Below are 18,825 nucleotides of genomic sequence, written 5' to 3'. Positions count from 1 at the left end.
GGTTTAGCACTCAGTAAGGAAAGGTTGTATCAAAACAAGGCATTTATTTTGAGTGTCTAGTTGTTTCTTCATTTTTGTGACAAATCCAATTTTGGCTGATGCACAAAGGACTAGACAGACCCTCCCTCTCCTGTACTCTGGGACATGTTCTAGAGGAGAAATCAGCAGTAAACCAGCTCCTGTGATTCCAGTTATTACAACCTTATCATGTTTTCCAATTCCTTTCATATAATATAAAAATGTATGTTAGAAAGTTGTCTTGTTTTGATACTGGTGGGATTTTGCATTGCAATCCTGGCTCTTCGGTTTTAAATGGCAAAGAGAAAGCCATATCAACAGGAAAATAATATAAAATACTGTTTGTAGACATTTAATTTCAGGTTTGTGAACTAGACAAAAAAAACCCCAACAACCCAAAACAATCACCCCCCCAAAACCTCAATTGATCTATTACTACTGGGATCTGTTCAATTTTTTTGTTATGTAAACTGCGTGATGGCCTTGCTTTCTGCCAGTGGGAAATTTTCCCAAGGAGAAATGTGTCTCTCGCTTCCTCTGGGAATGCTCAGTACCCTGGAGATGCTTCTTGTTTGACATTTAGTTTCTCAAGTGATTACTGGGCCTTTGCTTAGATGAGAGAAGTAATTTTTCTTTCCCTGACTTCCAGTAGTACATGTAATTATGTAATTGTAAGGGTCTTTCCTTTAGGCTTAGGGCTAAACTGGCTTGTGACAGTGGATATACAGGGTTTTTCCTTCCAGTGCCTGTGTGAGCAAGACCGAGCTGGTGTGGGCTACCTTGGCTGCATTTTGGTGGCAGGTAGCGTGGTGAGCTCTGGAAATCCCAGTTCAGAAATGGGCCATTGCCCATCCCTGCTTTCATACAGTCTCCCACAGGGAATTTGGGGGCCAGAGACAACAGACCTGAGTGCAAACCAGGGCAGCATCCATGGCATAAGGGGACAGTGATGATTTGTGCCTGCTGTGACTACGGTGTACTTATTGCATTGTTGAACCAGAAACAAACTCTGCTTTGTTTATAAAATTAAAACACATATTTGTTCTATCTTCTGGAAATACAGCATAATTAGTGTGAATAATGCTTGTAAAATATGTTGAAATTGCATCTGGAAAACCTGAAGTCCTCCATAATGACTGCATTGTGCTAGTTAGGAGTTAGGATTAGAAAAAGTCACATTATGTCCAGATTATGTCAGAACTAATCACAAATTTTGACTAACCTGGACCTCTACTTTCTACCTGATACTGTTTTCTGATATAAGCTGCTTGCAATCACAGCATTTGGAAGGCACTTCACAGACTCACAGGAAGGACAGATCTAAAATAAATACACATAAGTGATCTAAACAGCCTACCTAAATTTATTTTCACTGTACAGCTTTCACATCTGTCATTTCAAACAGCACCAGTCTTCCCCGCAGTGTCTGGAGTTGTCTCTGTCGAAAAGGAGACAATGCTTTCAAAACCAATACTGAACCATGAGGTATAAAATAGGGAAAGATAAATCTTGTTCACTTGATTACTGATGTATTTTTTTATTTCTTTATTAACTGAGCTCCTTTTTGCTACATAATCTTCCTTTTCTTACCGGAAACCTATGACACCACAGTACACTGCTGTCATATGGAAAGGGCAGCTAGAACCTTACTGCTGTTTTCTTTTCCAGCAAACATTGCACCGAAATGTCTAAACAAAGATGCTTGTGTTTTTATGCAAATTTAGGGTTAAAAAACTCTCCGGGGCTGGAAGGCACAGACCCACGCTGCCTGGGAAGGGCTGCTTCAGGATTAGGAAAACTCCCCTGCTAGACAGATTTATGCTCTGGAGTTCCTGCCACTTTTCACTGTAAGTGTTCTTCCTGCCTGCACTCTGGACTCTTTAGCATGTATTTAACTTTAGAGGCTTTCTTGAGAACCTTTCTAATTTGGAGGGGACTTAAAGCAAGTCTACAGAGACTGCTGAACTGTTTAGGATTCCAGAGGTGCTTAGGTGTTTCTGTCTATCTCATTGGGTACTGTCATCCTCAGTGTTTTAATTATGTTCACATTTATTCGTATTAGCAGATGGTACTCTATAGTTCACACTTTATTAGGTACCTATCATGTCCTACCCCGCACAGCAACTGGAATCCAGTACTTGCAGATCTCCCTTTCAGAAGTCTTTGATATGAAATAAACCAAAATCACACTTACTTTACCAAAAAGAATAGTACACTTAGTAAGAAATATTTTTAAAAATGTGAACAGCTGATATTCGCTTCTGCTTTCCTTGAAAGCCATCCATCCCTTGACTTCTTCAGTGCGTTCCCACATTAGCATGGTTCCCTGGAGGAGCTGTCTTCTCCTCCCTTGGATGATGTGTTCCTTCAAGTTTCCTGCAGTAGTTTGTTCCTCGGTACTCCTGGACTCCTTGCCCTGTCATTGTGCCTTTACAATACTCCGTATGCTGAAGGACGGATTGTCCTACCATTCCTGGTTTTTCTCTTTCTTTTGCCCAGCAGCCCTTTGTTGAGCTGACTCACCACAGCGGCACAGCCGACACCGCAGGAGCTGTTTCAGCGTTCACTATCCACTATTTATTAGTGAGAATCCAGGTTGTTAATGCTCAGTCAGAGGGCACAAGGGACTATTCTGGTTCAGAGTGTGTGCAACACGCAATAATCGATTGTTTAGCAAAAGGCAAAGCAAAAGCTGTGGAAGAGGATCGGGAATCTGGTTTGTCTTTCACAGTCCTTTGAGCTGTGCTTCTGGCAGCTCTGAGCGAGCCTTCCCTGGGGTGGCATTAGGCACGTGTGCTTTTGAGGGCCAGAAGATTCGGGGCTGATCCTCACTGCCGCTGTGAAGTTTGCACGGCCACGGCATGCAGCCCAGCTGGAAGCGCGTCGCGGCTCGCCTGATGTGAATGGGGAGGCATGTAGCGGTGTGGTCGCTACCGCTTTTCACGACTGAAAGTGCGCGTCCTGCACGGTGTGTGGAGCTCCCCATGCGGCGTCATCTGTGGCTGTGGGCACTCGAGGAGCTCCCTGGGGCCATGAGAGGGTACTAGGAGTGAGTGTTAGCCTTTAAAAAGCCTGCCGTGGCTTTGCTAACAAATATTTCACCCCTTGGAATGTACATTTGTACCCTCTTTTGTGCGCATGCCTGACTGATGGTGTTGGGCAGATGGGTCCGTACGTATGGCAATTTGACTGAGTTGAACCGCCACAGCCCCCTGATGATTTCATGCGCCAAATTGCTATGGGCAAGGTTTTCAAAGGGAGGTCTGAAATCTGTTTCTACTAAAACAACACTTCCTTTTTCTCAAAGTTCAGGAGCAAAACAGTCTTTGCATGTGTATTTGCACACGCACACTTGTACATGCACACGTTTTTCCATTACTGTTTATTTCCCCTGTGTTACATACCAAATGACATTTCTGAAGTACCCATATGAAATGCCTGGAAATCCTAATGGAGAAAGAAAAATAAGTTTCACTTTCTCTCCAGATGGCACACTGGCATGTACCATCCTTGCTCCACCACCGCATACATATGTAAGTCAAGTTGAAAACTTCAAACAGGAAAGCGGTCACGTGAAGCTCTCCGAGACACTTGACAGAAATCTAAACCAACACATTGCAAAGAGTTACAAACAAAAATCAGTCTCAAAACCAGTGCTTCTCCTGTGACATCATGTCACATTAATCACTGCTAGGCTGCCCTAATAAGGATGAAAATTCCCCCTTCACAGCCTGTTCTCCCAAACAAAAAATGCATCTTCTGCTGTGTCGGACCTTCTTTAGTGTCTGCACAAACAGATGGAGCTGGTAGCTTTGCTCAGAGGTCAATGCAGTTAGTCGAGGCCCTGGATGGGAGAGAAGTCCATCGCAGTGATGGTCTTTTCCTCTCTAATGCACATGAGGGTGGTCTCTGAGACATGAGGATTTGTGATATATATACATATATATATATAAAAAAATATATAAAATCTGTGTGTGTGCGGCCAGAGACTAAACTTTAAATGGAATCTTTTGGTTGGAAAACCAAAGTAACAATAACCTGGAGAACCCCTACCATCAAATCTAGCAGAGCAACCACCTCTTCATATAATTTTTTTTATATATATATATATATACACACACACACACATATATATACACATCTATTTATATAAATACCAAGTTAAACAAGCTTTTCTCCTTGATGTGATAATATACACAAGGAGAATTTAAGTTTAAGAAATTTACTGATGAATTAATAATCCTGTACTTGAAGTGGCATAGGAAAGAATGCCTTAATATACACAGATGTATTATGTTGGAAAGACGTAAGAAGTTATCACTAGTTGCTAGCTGTGTGATTTGCAGTGAATTGCAAGCACTGTGCAAGGTGTGGCTACCTACTTAAGATGATCTTCTTTCTATTTTGTGGACACCACTAGCAGCCTCTCAGTGAACGAGTGTTCAAATGTGTCATTTGAAATGAGAAATATACAGTTCACTTAGTCTACATGTTTCTCTGCTAAATTATTACGCTTGTACATGTCTGTGTATGAAATTTTTTGCCACCTCTACTTTGAAGACTTCTTCTTACCATTCAGTGCATGGTCAGGAAATCTTTAGTCATCTTAACTTCTCATTTCTCTGTTTTTTTGCCTTTACTCTAGCAATCGATATGATTGAAGTATATTAGCCCTGGACCTTCTCCAACCCCCCTGAAAGCAACGTACAGCATAGCCCTTTGTGTGTTAAATGTAGGATTTTCCATTACTTATAAATGTGAGAGGTTTTAAACTATTGTGATGAAATGTTTCAGGGGTTGAGTATGATTTGAGTTGCACTGTCTCCAAGTTTAATTAGGCAAGGGTGAAACATTTGCTAGGACTGCAGAAAGGAAAGAAAAACCCCAGAAGGTGGCCCATTTTTCTTGAAGCTTTCATTGACAGAAGGGGCACAAATAAGGGTCACGTGGCTCCACTGGTGGCAGTTGCGTTGTCGCCTTACGTGGTCATCCTACTACTCCTGGTTTAATTCTGCGAATGTCTTATGGGTGACATATGTAGGTTTTCTCTGTCAGCCTGGAGTTCATACCTCAGGCTGTGACTGAACAAAGCACTCAAGCGTTAACTTGAAGTCCTGTGCTAATTAACCCTGGCCTAGAGACAGCGAGGGTGTAGATACACAGCACGCAGTTGGGTCAGTGTTACCATGCCCATGCTCCTAAGGGAAGGACGGCAACCTCCTACTCCACATCAGTGCTTTTGCAGGGATTCTCTGGCCTCAGTGAAACTGGTCAAACTTTGTTATTCAAGTGAAAAATAAACAGGTTTAATATTGGACATAGCCTTACGTGCTCAATGATGGGACAGCTGTCCTTCAAAGTCGAGCACAAGTTGAAGTGTAGTAATGGGCTGGACCTCAGTAATAAATGTAGTTGTGTCTGACTATATATTTTCTTGGGGTCATTCCTCAAGACATACCACAATAAATTTGGTTGTGGAAGGCTCTTTTTTTTAATCCCTGAAGAAGGACACACTGAAAAACTTGGCCTCAGTGGCACAGTTTACTACAAACCTTCACAGAAACATGATGCAATATCATAAGCAATTTTGTTGTATTTGAACTGTTGATCAAAATGAAAACTTACTCTTTGCTCATTACCTGTTTATCTTTAACCAGAATATCTGAATTGATATTTGAACAGATTAATGTTGCTGAAGGAAGAAACCCTATGACTGATAACGACATATTTAATACCAATAAACTGAAAGATACTCGTGTCTTTAAAATTAGGTTAAATTATATATTTCAAGAAGCACATTCAGATTTGTATTCCATTCTTCATGTTGATGTATAGGCAGTACAAAGGGGCTGACTATAAGGACAGCTTCAGTTCAGAAATCTTATTACTCTCATAATTTAACACAAAAGATTTCGAGAATATGGTGAGATTTTGTATATGGAAAAAATAGCACATCACAAACAATTTAATCCCATCGGCCAGGAATAGTATCTGTTTATAACATAATTTAGAAATACTGGCTAAAGCTTAGCATAGAACAACTTTTATTATTTGATATATTTTTTTAAATGCTGTGAGAATTATCACTTGGTCTCCCTCAAACTCAGTAGAGTTTCATTTACTGGGTGTTACAGTTTTGCTTTAAATCCTGGCCTTGACTGAATCTGAAAACCGTGACAGTCAACAGAAGCAACCCCTTTTTGACAGATCAACCCGGATCACCCAGAATCAAAGACCTAACATCAAAAAATATATGCTGAAGAATAACAAGGCGGGGCCATGGAAGGATGCAATTAATTTTCGTGGCTAACGTGGTTACAAAAATAGCGCTTGTGGAGAGCAGTGGTGTTCCCGGGGTGAGGAAGACATTGAGCCCCAAACCACGACAGCCCTTTGCAGTCACTCCAGCACCATTCCTCAATTTAATGATCTTTGCAATAGATCTCAGACGATAAAACCAAGAAATACGATTGCACTTGGGCCCACACAGAAGCTGGCTTTCTCATCCTTGCTACTAAGCCAAAATTTAACAACAGTACGAAGCAAAGTAAACTCCTGTATTGATAAGATACCCTAATTTTTACAAGTTATCTCCAGGGACATTTGTCAGTACTGTTTGAAGGATCTGTAATTAGCACTGAAATGCATTTGTCAAAATAAATCAACCATTTGGTGATGCCTAACCCTGTTTGTTTTCGTTTTTGGGGGTTTTTTTTAATGTTTGTTTCCTCAGTGGGAGCTTAATTTAAGATTTTTGAATCAGAGGAAGCCTCTCTCTTGACTGAAACTCATTAACTCTCCCTATTCATAAATTTGGAGTGCAGAAGGGACCATTAGATCATCCCATTCGACCTTCTGAGTAGCACAGGCCATGACATCATGCACAGCTACTCCTTCACTGAGCCCAGAAAAGTGTTTTGAGGCTAACATATATCCACCAGAAAACTACACCAGGTTTGTGGGTAGAAGTAATATCTTCAGTTGGATCAACTCTTTTTTACAGTAGACGGAAAAAAAAAAGTTGTCAAACCTTTGTTAAAGGTGAAGAGAGAAACCATCACTTTGCCTCTGAAATTTTAACAACCTAAATGTTAAAATTATTGGTAGCAACAACTAAAGTATGGACACTATTTTTATTGAATGCATGGATTTTTTCTTTCTTACGCTGTAGTATGTCTTGATGGTCCTAGCATATTCCCTTCACTGTTAACTGATAACTCATCCATGGCCGGAAAGGAGAGTCCACAGCCAGAAACCTACTGAATACTTTGTATTTTTAAATATTTCTTTTAATCCAAGCCCCTTGGTGATGTGTCCTGAATGTGAGTGCCTCAATCTCAGTGGCTGTTTCTCTTGCACAGCCCTGATCTCATCTCTGCAGGGCAAATCTCTCTACACTGTCCAATAAGGGAATGTGGGAACATATTTTATCTTTACTGTCCAGTTATCACATGAGAAATCTTTTATTTTTAAGTTCAAAGAATTCTTAAGGGGAAGTAGGAAACGTAATTCAGAGAGATAGGGCTGAGAAGCATAATTAATATGCTAGGGGTATTAGAAATTCTTGCCTATCAGCTTAGATTAGTCTGGATGTGATGTAAACACACATATATGGAAAATATATTTTAACATAAGCATTTGGGGGAGAAAAAGTTAACTCTCACCTGGCTATGCAAGCAACCCAAACCAGGAAATCAGGTTTAGGGAAGTGGGCACTTACATCATCATTTTGTATTTCCTTGCCATCCATCACACACAGCAAGAGTGCCCTCCATCAGCTTGACATGAAGAACGATACCTTCCCGTGAATCACTGTCCAAAGCACCTTGGGAGCCACAGGGCTTCCCAGTTTGCTCCAGGGAACAAGCCACCAACCCAGGGCACTGACACTGGGGTCATCGCTGCCTCCAGCCCCAACCCCGCATCCGCGAGCCCCAGCACCACTCCCCATAGAGACTGGTGACCACAGCTCCTGGAGTCAGCCCCCACCCAGCTCACCGCGAATCCCCAGCACCATGTTCGGTGACTGCAAGCATCCGGAGACCAGGCTGCTGCACACTTGTAGGATGCCCTGCTGGGGCTACAAACCCCTGTTGCTAATAGTAGCACAGCACAAAATCAGAGTCTAGCAGGGCATGATTTATTGCTTGATGGTGCTTTCCATCCTCCACCAGTGTTTTGAAAATATCAGGCTCCGCAGAGAATACAATTTGTCAAAAATAATGAAAGCTTTGTTCCTTTCATCATGTAATATCTAATGTTTATTTCTCCAGTCGAAGTTCCTTTCTGGTCTTGCACTAACTACATTTTCAGCTTGCAGCAACAAGCATTTGCTAATAATAATCACTGGACAGCTTGAAAACTGGTTGCACAAAATGTCCTCAATCTTAGTTTGTGAAGGAAGAAAAAGATATGCAAAATTAGCCATATTTTTTCAGTCAGCAAGAATGGCGTGTGCATACCAATTTTCAGATAGAAAAGCAAAAGCATAATTCCTTGCCTGAACTTTATGCAATATAGATAAAGGTGTGTGTTTTTGTGAAATACATTCAAGATGTCTGTGAGGTAGGTTGAGTCCCATGCCTCTGAAATGACCTGATGGATTACAGTAAGACATGGCACTAGGATAAAGGCCTATTACATACCTGAGGTATTAGCTGAATCTGAATATACTTCTTGCTCCCTGGCTGTACGATGTCTTGAGTATCCCAGAAAGCTTGGATCCTTCTGTGGATGTAGCCAAGCAGTTGCGTTCGCAAAGGCAAACTGCTGTGGTGCAACACGTGCCCATGAAGCAATACTCAGGAGGGGGATCGTTTTACAGGGCCGCAGCGATGCCAAGCGTTACGGACAGGTTCAAAGCGTGACTTGCAGCCGGCTTTAGGGGGGTTTGGTGCGCAGAGCAGGATGCAGCTGGGTGCACCGGAGGGTGCCCAAGAGGGGTGCTCTGAGTGGGCAGGACTGTTGTGGCCCTGACAGGAGACCAGTGGCCATCCAAGCAGCTTTGGGGGCCAGACAGGGTGCCCCATGGCACCCGAAATACACCCAGTTATTGCTCATTGAGTCACAAACCTATTTTCATCAGCTTTGAAGGCTTAGGTGCCTACCCCGCTTGTATCGTCAGCAGCCCCAGCCCAGCCTACGCTTGAAGGGCAACCCTGTCGCCTTGCCTGCGGCGCAGATCCCCCAGCAGTCCCGCTCAGCCAGGTTACCCCCTCCGGCGGGCAGCCCCAAACCCCGCATCGAGCCCTGTCTGGTTCGGCAGTGCTCTCCTCCACGCCACGGGTGCTGAGGGCTCCTCTCTGAAGCCAGACTTTTTGGGCTCCGGGCAGCGGTTGTGCATCCTGGCAAGGCTTGGCCGCAGCCGGGGCTCTCCGGTGTCTGGCTTCACTGCGGGGTTGGATGGCATCGCTCTGGGCGGGAGCAAAGGAAGAGCCCTTGCGTTCGCCGTCTGCCAGCCCTCCTGCAGAGACCTGGTTTACCCGGCCGGCTCAGCGTGTGCTGGCACCTGGGTCCTGCCTCTGTCCCTGGCTCACACCAGATGTTTCGAAAGAGAGCGCAAGAAGTGCTGAAGGTCACAGGTACAGAATAACCTGCCGACAGGGAAAGTTTCCTCCAAATCTTATTACTTGGAGGTTGGCTTCGACCCTGGAGCATTAAGCTTTATGTTCCCTGTAAGCACTGTCTGTGTTTGCTCTCCACGTCCCCACCGCGCTAACTCTGAATCTTCTGGGTATCCAAAGAGAGGACAAAGGGTCTCACTGCCATTTTTTTGTTTGAAATAGAGAAGCTCTTTAAGTTAAGGCTAGAAAGAAAAAATAAAGTGCAGTTCCAGATACTACGCCTGTCCTAGAAGGATTTTATAATCACTTTTCTGCTCTTTGGAAGTAGTTTTGCTCCCCACAGAAGGCTCCACCAGTGACAGCGACATAGTCCTGGTAGTCTGTTTAAAGAGCCAAAGCTTATTAAATGCACGGAATAAGCGATGTTGAACAACACAATTCCAGTTACACCATACTACAGGGGAATGGGAATGGTAGGGACACAGATAAGTGTGAAGGGATGGCAGTCAGGTGATGCTTATACAGTATTGCTTCTAATTTTCTAAATTGTTATCAATGAGAGAGATGGACAGTTAAAAGCCAGCATGAACTGTCAGCAGTATTTGGTAGAAATCTCAACTGTCATTCTTAACTTGACAGCATACTTTAAACACAGAAAACTTCAAATTTAAAATAAATCCCTTTTCATCTGATAAAGTTGCCAGGAAGAATAAATAATTAAACATATTGAACCATGGTGCTGCCAGCTCATCCCCTCTCGGGTGGCATGATGCTGCAAAGCTGGGTCTGAAACCTGTCCTTCAGTGAGGAACACAGGTCCTGGCCCCAAAACATCCCAGCTGGGTGGCTTACCCTGACCGCTTCTGCTGCCGGCCTCTTCCAGGACTGCAAAACGTGTTCAAGAAAGGGGCTTTGCACGAAGGGATTTTCTGCAAGGAGCAGGAGCACAGCACATATGAACATGACATTCATGACACAAGGGTCTGCCTTGTCTATCTGTTCAGCATCCTTGCATATCACTGAGGTGCCTTAGTGTTACCTCAAAATACCAATACTCCTATAATAGCCTTACAGGAAAGAGAGTACATTAGGTGTAAAGCAGAGAGAGACATGAAGGCAAAATAAAAATTGGAAGGAGGAATGTACTTAAGGAGAAAATCAGAAAATGGCTGTGGGTAAAAAAAAAATCTCAGCTGAAATACTGAGAGAGTATTGAGATAATATCAAATTATTATTCAAAAGGACCATGGAAAAGGCTGCAATACAAGAAGGACTGAGAGTATGGAAGAATGAATGGAGAATACAAAGAAAAAAAGGGAAAGAAATAGGGAAAAATCAGAGACGGAAGAAATCATTATTGTCACTTTTTTATTTTGTAGAAAAGTCGCTTTTGTACAGCATCTGACTTAGCCATTTATCAAACAGACAGCCTCAAATAAATTCACAGCCCTGGAAATGGAGGCCAGAGACAAATTGTATATGCTTCGCTCTGACTCTTCTTGGAAGCTACAGATGTTCATTGTTTGGACACACAATGGACAGATTAATATCTCCAGATGTTCACCATCCATCCTCTCAGAACATTAATGGGCAGGCCAGGGAATGAATGCTTTTAGCAGAAACTTCAGTTTCCGCTACTGCTTCAGATGAAGTATTTTGTCAGTGTTTATTTTCTGGAGAGCACCTGCTCCAAATGTAGGGAGTATACACTACAGAGCAATGCCCCTCTGTGCCACCACCAGCACTGCACAGAGCCTGCAAACCGTCCGTACAAGTGCTGATGAACTGACTTCCAATGAGAATGAGAATCCAGCATTGCTTTTGACTATTTTACCTGATAGGAGCAAGCAAATATTTAAAATTATAAAAGTATTTAAGTGATTGAGTGGCTCAGAGAATCAGCACAGGGACAGCACTTCTCTTGAGCCACAGACGTAATAAGGCAACTCCGGTAAGAAATTTGAACAGGAATTTGTAATTTGTCCATAATTATACTTCTTAGTCACAGAGGGAAAAAATGTGCGTCAATTTAGCATTACCAAATGTGGTACAATTAGTTGTCATACATTTATTTCTTCTTGTAGAAAAACTTGTGGTGACATTTTTGGGAGGGGTCTAGATAACAAATGCCCATTTTAATTTGAAGATAAAAGCTGCTTACCATCAATTCTCAATGCCGTATTATATAAAAACACAGGTGAGACACTGCTGAAAAGTAGTAATTCAGCAACAGCAGCCATGTACCCCTGAAAACTATTTAGATAGTTTTGAAAACTATTGGCATGGTTACCTCTCATTCCCATTCATGAATTCCCACTGGCAAAGAGTAACCTTCTGCTGAAGCAAACAGACTTAATCCTACAAAAAGTACTGTAAGTGAAGGAAGTACACTTGTTGCCTTCAGTGTATGAATCTATAAGAGAAAACAAAACACGATCTGGTCTTCCACCAATATGAAGAGGTGTGTTAAAAAGGCATGTGCTTTTTTTCAACCTGAATAATTTCAGTGAAATGGATGCTCAGGTGGCAGCCAGGAGGACTTGAGTTTCTCAGCTTGGGCTACAGCTACGTTACAGACGCGTGCTGTCCCGCAGCGGAGCATCTCACCCTGAGAAGAAGAGCGATAGGCCGGCCCATTTAGTTGGTTTTTCTGCCGATGCTGCCCAAAGCAGCACCAGATTTTTGTGGAGTGGTCTGGTCACTTTAGCTGACCTGAATTTGCTCTCAAAATGCCTTTGCCATAAATCAATGGAAAGAAAAGATCTGGAAAACTGAAGGTAAAATCCTGGCTCTTCTCCAGTGAAATCATCGAGGATTTTAGCTACTCCTTTCAAGAGAACAAGGAATTCACCCCAAAAAGATCGATATCCAAATATCCTGCACAAAATCTGTGGGAGCTGTTGTACACAGCAGTTTTGAAAAAGGACTCACTTCTGCCTGCAGATGGGTAACCCACTTACATAGAAAAAACCACATTTTGTGACAGCCAGCAGAGAAAGATAAGAGAGACCCTTGATAGGAAAAATATGATTAGAAAAATTAGCATGCCATTAAACCAAGTATAAATACACATTATATTACATGAGTGAACTGTGTTTTCTTTAGTGTACGTGCCATTTTTTATTAATTCATACACTAAGTGCTAAAGTGTTTCCTAATGCCATTAGGTGGTGCTTTCAGTAAGTAATAGAATAAATAGTTCTTGCACGGTTCTTTTCTGCGTCGTGTTCTCATTTTCGTAAGAAAATTTAAACAAAATACCACAGGTGCCTCCTCCTTCCGAAGCCCACCGACCTCACACAAAGCTGTGCATCACGTTTCTGAGGCGCTTTGGCTCCCCTCGGGCGTGATAAACTGCACTTTGGGCACGATGAGGGAGGGATTGGTTCTCCGCATGGAGTTGCTCCTCCGAATGGAGTTGTTTCTTCTCATGGAGTTGCGTTTCCGCAGGGAGTTTTGGTGGGACAGCTCGCTCTTCTGCAGGGTCTGGATGAGAATGGACGGCTTCTCGTCGAGCTCTCGAGCGCTGCAACGTGGCGCTGCCACTTTGACGGTGTTGCCAAATTTGGAGTAGTCGACTGCATACACGCCTTCCTCTTCGGTGACGATGGGCACAAAGCGGTGACCCCACAGGATCTCCTCTGCTATGTAGGAGGTTCTTGCCTGCGTCGTGATGCCAGTCGTTTCTACGACTCCTTCAAGTATCACGATGAGCTCCAGGTCCTGGAGCGCCAGGTCAGCAGCAGAGATATCGTAAAGAGGACTCCGCTTGTCTATGACGTGACAAATGATTAAGGGAGCCACGAGGAAAATATTGTTGCTTTCAATGGGGTTATCCACAGGGATATCTACTTGGTGAATGGGTATGACTTCTCCTTCAGGGGTTGTAGTCTTCCTCACAACCTGGATTCTTACTGAGGCACTAATGATCATGCTTTTTCTTAGGTCTCCCACTCGAAACATGAAGCAAAGTTTGCCATTTCGAACTGCAATGACCGCTTGCCGGCTGAAAATCAAGGTCTCAGCCCGCCTGTGAGCTTGCGCAGTTTTCATGAATATGCAGCCCAGCATGACAGCATTGATGATCAGACCCACAATGTTCTGCAGGATCAAGACCGTGATGGCCAAGGGACATTCCTCTGTCATCATCCTGCCCCCAAAACCAATGGTCACCTGAACTTCAATGGAGAAGAGGAAAGCGGAAGTGAAAGACCTGGAGAAGAAGATTGCACAAACTCTAAGGACATCAAACACAAACTGAAAAACTACTAGAATGTACTTTCCAGAAACAAACTTAAGGACCTATTTGTACAGTTCTGGTACACTTAAGCCTTCTGGTAACACCAGCAAAAGCATTGCACACTCGGCCACTTTTTTTTGTATAGTCAGCGCAGTATCTGATGGTGAGAGAGAAGACCTCAGAGCCCGAGCTCCTAAAAGACTGTCTGTAACACTAGGTGACCCTGAGAAACTCACTAGATCCTCTGTTCAGGAACAAATACCACCCATTGTGTTGCCTGACAGTGCTCTAACACCTGGGCTTTCCACCACCTGCATCCCATTAAATCTCTTGGTGGAGAGTGCTGGTTTTGGAGATAGGTGAGCAATTGGCTGGCACACGGAGACTCTTCCACCAGCCTGTGCAGGGAAAGGAAACTGGGAAAACTGCAGCATTTAGGTCTTGCTATCTGCCTCTCTGTGTCGTGACCCTCTTTAGCAAGATTTCCTTGAGGGAAAGGGGACGCTCCCAAATTCATGACACTTCCCAAACCCTTGCTTGCCTCGTGACTGAGCCCGCAGCATCAGGCTGCAGGGAGAGGCCAGTGGCCTCCACGGTCCCCTCTGCACATCCCAGCAGAAGGACAACGCTGTGATGCCGGGTTTGAGTTTAGCTCACTGCCGTGGCAAGACTAGCTGGAAAATTTCAACACAGAAGTGTGGGTTACGTTAAATGTCCCTAATATGCTATAGTGCTGGACGTTAGAGGATGCTGCCCACAAACTTTCCAAAATACATTATTGTTAGTAGTCCACAATGTCATATCCCCTGTATTTCCTGTAATTTCTTTTTATAACCAGATACATCCTTCACCAAAGTCTCTTATCTCTAAAATCAGTACCTTGGGGTCTACCTGGTAGACTTGCAGCACATTGGGTCTCATATGAACTAATATCATAGTCACCCTTTTAGCACAGTGCAATTCACCAACATTTGAAGCATTGCCATGGTCAACATGGCTTTACCTATGGAAAATATGTCCTGCCCATGAAGATGGTTCTAAACCATTCATTTGGTTTGGTTTGCTTTTCAATTAATCTGCTTTAAAATAATGTTTTCTTTTTTTTCTCTCACCATATTTTCTGTGAACCTGGGGTCATGAGGAGACATTAAAATAGCATAGGCAATACCAGGGATAAATTTTTGTAGAATGAGGAAGTTTGTCTTTCAAAAAAACAGCCAGTCTCTGCAGAAATATCTTTGAAAGAACTTTGCCCTTTTTTTTTGCCTTTTCCAATTTTTTTTAATCTTTGGCAGATTCCCTTGTATTAAGGGGTTTAGTTTTGCATTTCACTCTGAAGAAATCAAGGATGAAGAACTTAATTAACAGAATCCATGGCATGATTTCTATGTTCATGAATATTTAGTTACATGCAGAATGAAGCTTCTGGTTTAAACTTAATTCAGCTTAATTCAACTTAAAGCTCTGTGGAGTAAATATTCTGATTTCCCTTAACAGTACTCCTTCTTAAAAAAAAAAAAAAAAAGAAGAAAAGAGAATTTGCCTTTTTACAGTGGAAGTAACTGAAGCAGCAAGTTTGTACACCATTTTGACCATGTGAAGAGGGAGTCAGAAACTCAAAATCACACTATTCCCAGGTCCTTCCCCTTAGAGCTGTGTAACAGTTTTCTTCTCTGGATAATTTTTGCTTTCTTTGGCAAAGAGCTGTGAGACTTAGAAATTTCTAGAGTACTTTGAAAAATTGAAGTGCTGTGCAAGTTCTAGGCACTGCTTGAAATTTCCAAAGCCAGGTTTCCTGTAAATCTGTAATGGCACCTACCCAAGAAAGCTCTCCTGAAATATCTGTGGGCCTAAATCTCAGGAAAGTAGGTTAAAAAATATTTGCCATTATTTTGGCATACATATCATTGCAATATTAAGTATATTTTACATCAAACAACTCACCGTTCTTAAAAATGTCATATTGCTATTTCACGACTTTGTCCAAAGCGGTAGCCAGATTTAACAAGATGAAGTATTTCGCTATGAAGGGAAAAGATTTTCCATGGCTTGGACATGGGACACTTGAGCAGCTGTTGGCTGAACCACCCCAGGTACTCGCACGAGGGAGCGACGTGTGTTCTTTGTCATGGGCTAAACCAGAAAGTTACACCAATTTATTTGCTCTGTTTTTTCACACACCTCCTAGGGTTTGAAACCTAGTCCTTGCAGCAGAGGTTAGCAGCCTTCCTGGAAGAGCCGCCCGCGTGGGGCTGCCACAGCTGGGGCTACGGGGAGGGAGCGAGGGGCAGAGCCGCGGCCGTGGGTCCGCCTCGTCCCAGGGGCACAAAGCCCTGGGCATCCGGCTCAGGCTCTGTGGGGTGACCCGGGAGTCCCGTGGGGAGCCCCATGGGGTGGGCCAAGCTGAGGGGGACGCCAGACAAGCGGAGGAGGGATGTTCCTCTAGCTGACCCTGAAGAGCTGATGGGGTGTAGTTATTTGCTAATTCGGGTTGGACAAATCCCACAAATTCCAGAAACGTGGGGGGTGACAGCCCAGTGGGTGCAAGCTGGGGCATGACGTCTCATTTCAGAGGCCACTGCTTGTGATGAGTTAGTGGAAAAGAAATATGACAGCAACCCCACCCATCCCCTCCGCCCCTACCCCTCAACCTAATGAAGGTTAGCTTGGAAAAATCCCTATTTCCTTTAGCTTGGAAAATCCCCACTTAGTAAAAAAGTGTCAAAACAAAGGGAGAATGAAATCTCCACTCCCTCGTGATACAACGTCCCTTCAAACATGGTGAGGTGCCTCAAAACTATGTGCAGGAGAATGGGGGAAAGGGAAGCGGATACTCCGATGTCTCAGCAGACCCTGCAGCACCCTCCCAGTCCCTCACAACACTGCAGTGTGAAAAGGCAGCTGATCTGCAGCAGGATTTTTCTGCTTAAAAACCTAGTGCTATAAAAAGAGATTTTACTGATGAGATGATGAAGCAATCTTATTGCTTACCCCACCTCCAATTAACAAACACTCTTCTATTCTGTGTATGTATGTGTCAGTTTATCAGTGCCTTGAAAATTGTTGTGGCTTTGGGGACGGAGAGTAAAATACTTTAGCGGGTGACATTTAATCTAGTCGTCCCTTAAACTTTCACTGTCTGACACATCATCCATGCTGTGGAAAACTTCCTCTGTCAAACTGCTGGCCCATGGCTTCATCAAGGTATTTTGAAGCACCCCATACTTAGCTATGAGAGTCACCTTGAAAGACATCTAGTTTTACCCTAAATGGCACACTTCTTGCTAGCCCTGCCTCACACCTATGGCCGGTACCCTGCCTGACCCCCATGGTTGGTACCCTGCCTCTCAGGCACCGGTCTTGGGGTAGCCACCTTGTGCCGGCGCGGCTCGCGGCTCACACCATGCCGGGGATGCTCCCGCTGCCGTAGACAACGTTACAATACATATAACACATACCCACCCTTGTAGCAGGCTCTTATCTCGACAGGCAAGGTATGTTACCCACAGAGTGTGGAGACACATGAAAAGCAGCAGGTCTCCCTCTCTTTCAGATCCTGTAAGGAATCAAAGAAATCTACAGTACAGTATTTTCCAAGCCCAGAAGGCTTGCTGAATTTAATCTAGAGGAAAACACTGCACTTTTCAACTGTCTCAACCAAACACAATGGTTCATGTAAACAAAAAGCTGCATTTTAGGCATCAGCAGGACAGCAGGCAGCTCTGTTTCCCCCCTTTATTCATCCCACCGACCGTACTACTTTACCTGACACACGTCACGCACGGTGTCCACTTTGTGCTGTTTGTAGCGTTTTCTGTGCTTGGGTCCATGTCGCCATGGGCAAAAGCCACCAGCCACCACATCATGGCAAAGAGCAGCCAGCTGCACAGGAAGGACATAGTGAAGATGACCAGCGTGTGACGCCACTTCAGGTCCACCAAAGTGGTGAAAATGTCTTGCAGGAATCGCCCTTGCTCGCGGATGTTCTTGTGTGCCAGGTTGCATGCCCCGTTCTTGGCGATGAAGCGGGCTTTGCGTGGCCGGTCTCGGATGCGCGGCTTGCGAAGGTTCTCAGCAGCGATCCGTGCCAACACATATTCTTCAGGGATAATACTCTTCCGAGCCAACATCTTCCTGCCACCATAGTCCACTCAGCAAGATGTGAAATGGGGTGGTGGTCCCTCTAGCGCGTCTCCGCTGGGCTCACTCTACCCTGCAAAAAGAGAGAACCTGGTCAGATTTGTCACCCATGCACTACAAGTACGACTAGGTACCCCCCCCAACAACCATTACGTTAAATGTCATTGTGTGACTACTTATTCTACAGTGCCCTCCCTCTTTCAGACCATCATTTTTACATGAGCAATTGGTATCAGCTCACAACAGAAATGAAAGATGCTATTTTGACACTCCCTGTAGGAAGGGAGGCTGCAGAACAGTCTTGCAAACTTGGTGTAAAGTAACATGACATACGACAGGTTGGTTCCTCAGGCTGTTTCTCCAGAAGATAGCCGTGCCCAGGTGGGTACCGCGACATGCAGCACTAAGTTATTCGCATCCTTCAGGACCTGAAGAATCAGACTTCTCTGGTTTGAACCAAGGTTAGTCCGCGGAGAGACCGTGGAGGCTCATTTCTTACGGCTGTAGCCCGCAGCGCAGCCAGGAGCCCCGCCGAGAGCCCCTGTCCAGTCCCCCGCAAGCATCGCAAGGAGGAGCTGAGCTGGAAGTGCGGGAGGCAGGAAGCGGGACTCCACGGAGCAGGCGGTCGCGTTTCCCCTTCGCAGCTCTCCTTCCCTTCCGGGATTAGGCGGGGAAACCCTCCCTTTATTCCCAATCTTTGTCCCCAAACGGGTGACAGAACAAACCTACGGGAAGCCCGGCTCCCCGCGGCTCCCCGCCGGCTGGCCCGTCCCACCGGGGGAGGGCAGGGGCTGCCTGACCCCCCGCCGCTTCTCAGGGACCCCCCGCCCGGGCACGGGGCTCAACCGGCCCTCGGCCCGCCGC

The 18,825-nt window shown here is 44.4% G+C and overlaps 1 protein-coding gene across 1 annotated transcript; it reads right to left on the bottom strand.

The window, feature by feature from the left end:
- Positions 1–10,935: 10,935 nt before the first annotated feature.
- KCNJ8 (potassium inwardly rectifying channel subfamily J member 8) lies at positions 10,936–18,768 on the bottom strand. Its single transcript, XM_054835951.1, has 3 exons — positions 18,295–18,768; positions 17,587–18,034; positions 10,936–13,794 (listed from the first exon to the last, which is right to left on the bottom strand). The coding sequence occupies exons 2-3, from the start codon at positions 17,949–17,951 to the stop codon at positions 12,894–12,896; spliced, it is 1,266 nt and encodes a 421-aa protein (XP_054691926.1). The 5' UTR covers positions 17,952–18,034; positions 18,295–18,768; the 3' UTR covers positions 10,936–12,893.
- Positions 18,769–18,825: the final 57 nt, after the last annotated feature.

Source organism: Grus americana, chromosome 1, assembly GCF_028858705.1.
Source record: "Grus americana isolate bGruAme1 chromosome 1, bGruAme1.mat, whole genome shotgun sequence".
Taxonomy (NCBI): Eukaryota; Metazoa; Chordata; class Aves; order Gruiformes; family Gruidae; genus Grus; species Grus americana.
The sequence above is the reverse complement of the archived record's forward strand: the minus strand, read 5'-3'. Positions and strand labels throughout refer to the sequence as shown.

Bases quoted from the DNA above. Each gene is read 5' to 3' on its own strand.
- KCNJ8 (XM_054835951.1), bottom strand. From the start codon at position 17,951: ATGTTGGCTCGGAAGAGTATTATCCCTGAAGAATATGTGTTGGCACGG. The intron at 13,795-17,586 runs GTAAAGTAGTAC...CTTCTTCTCCAG, and splicing joins CCGTGCGTGACGTGTGTCAG to GTCTTTCACTTCCGCTTTCC.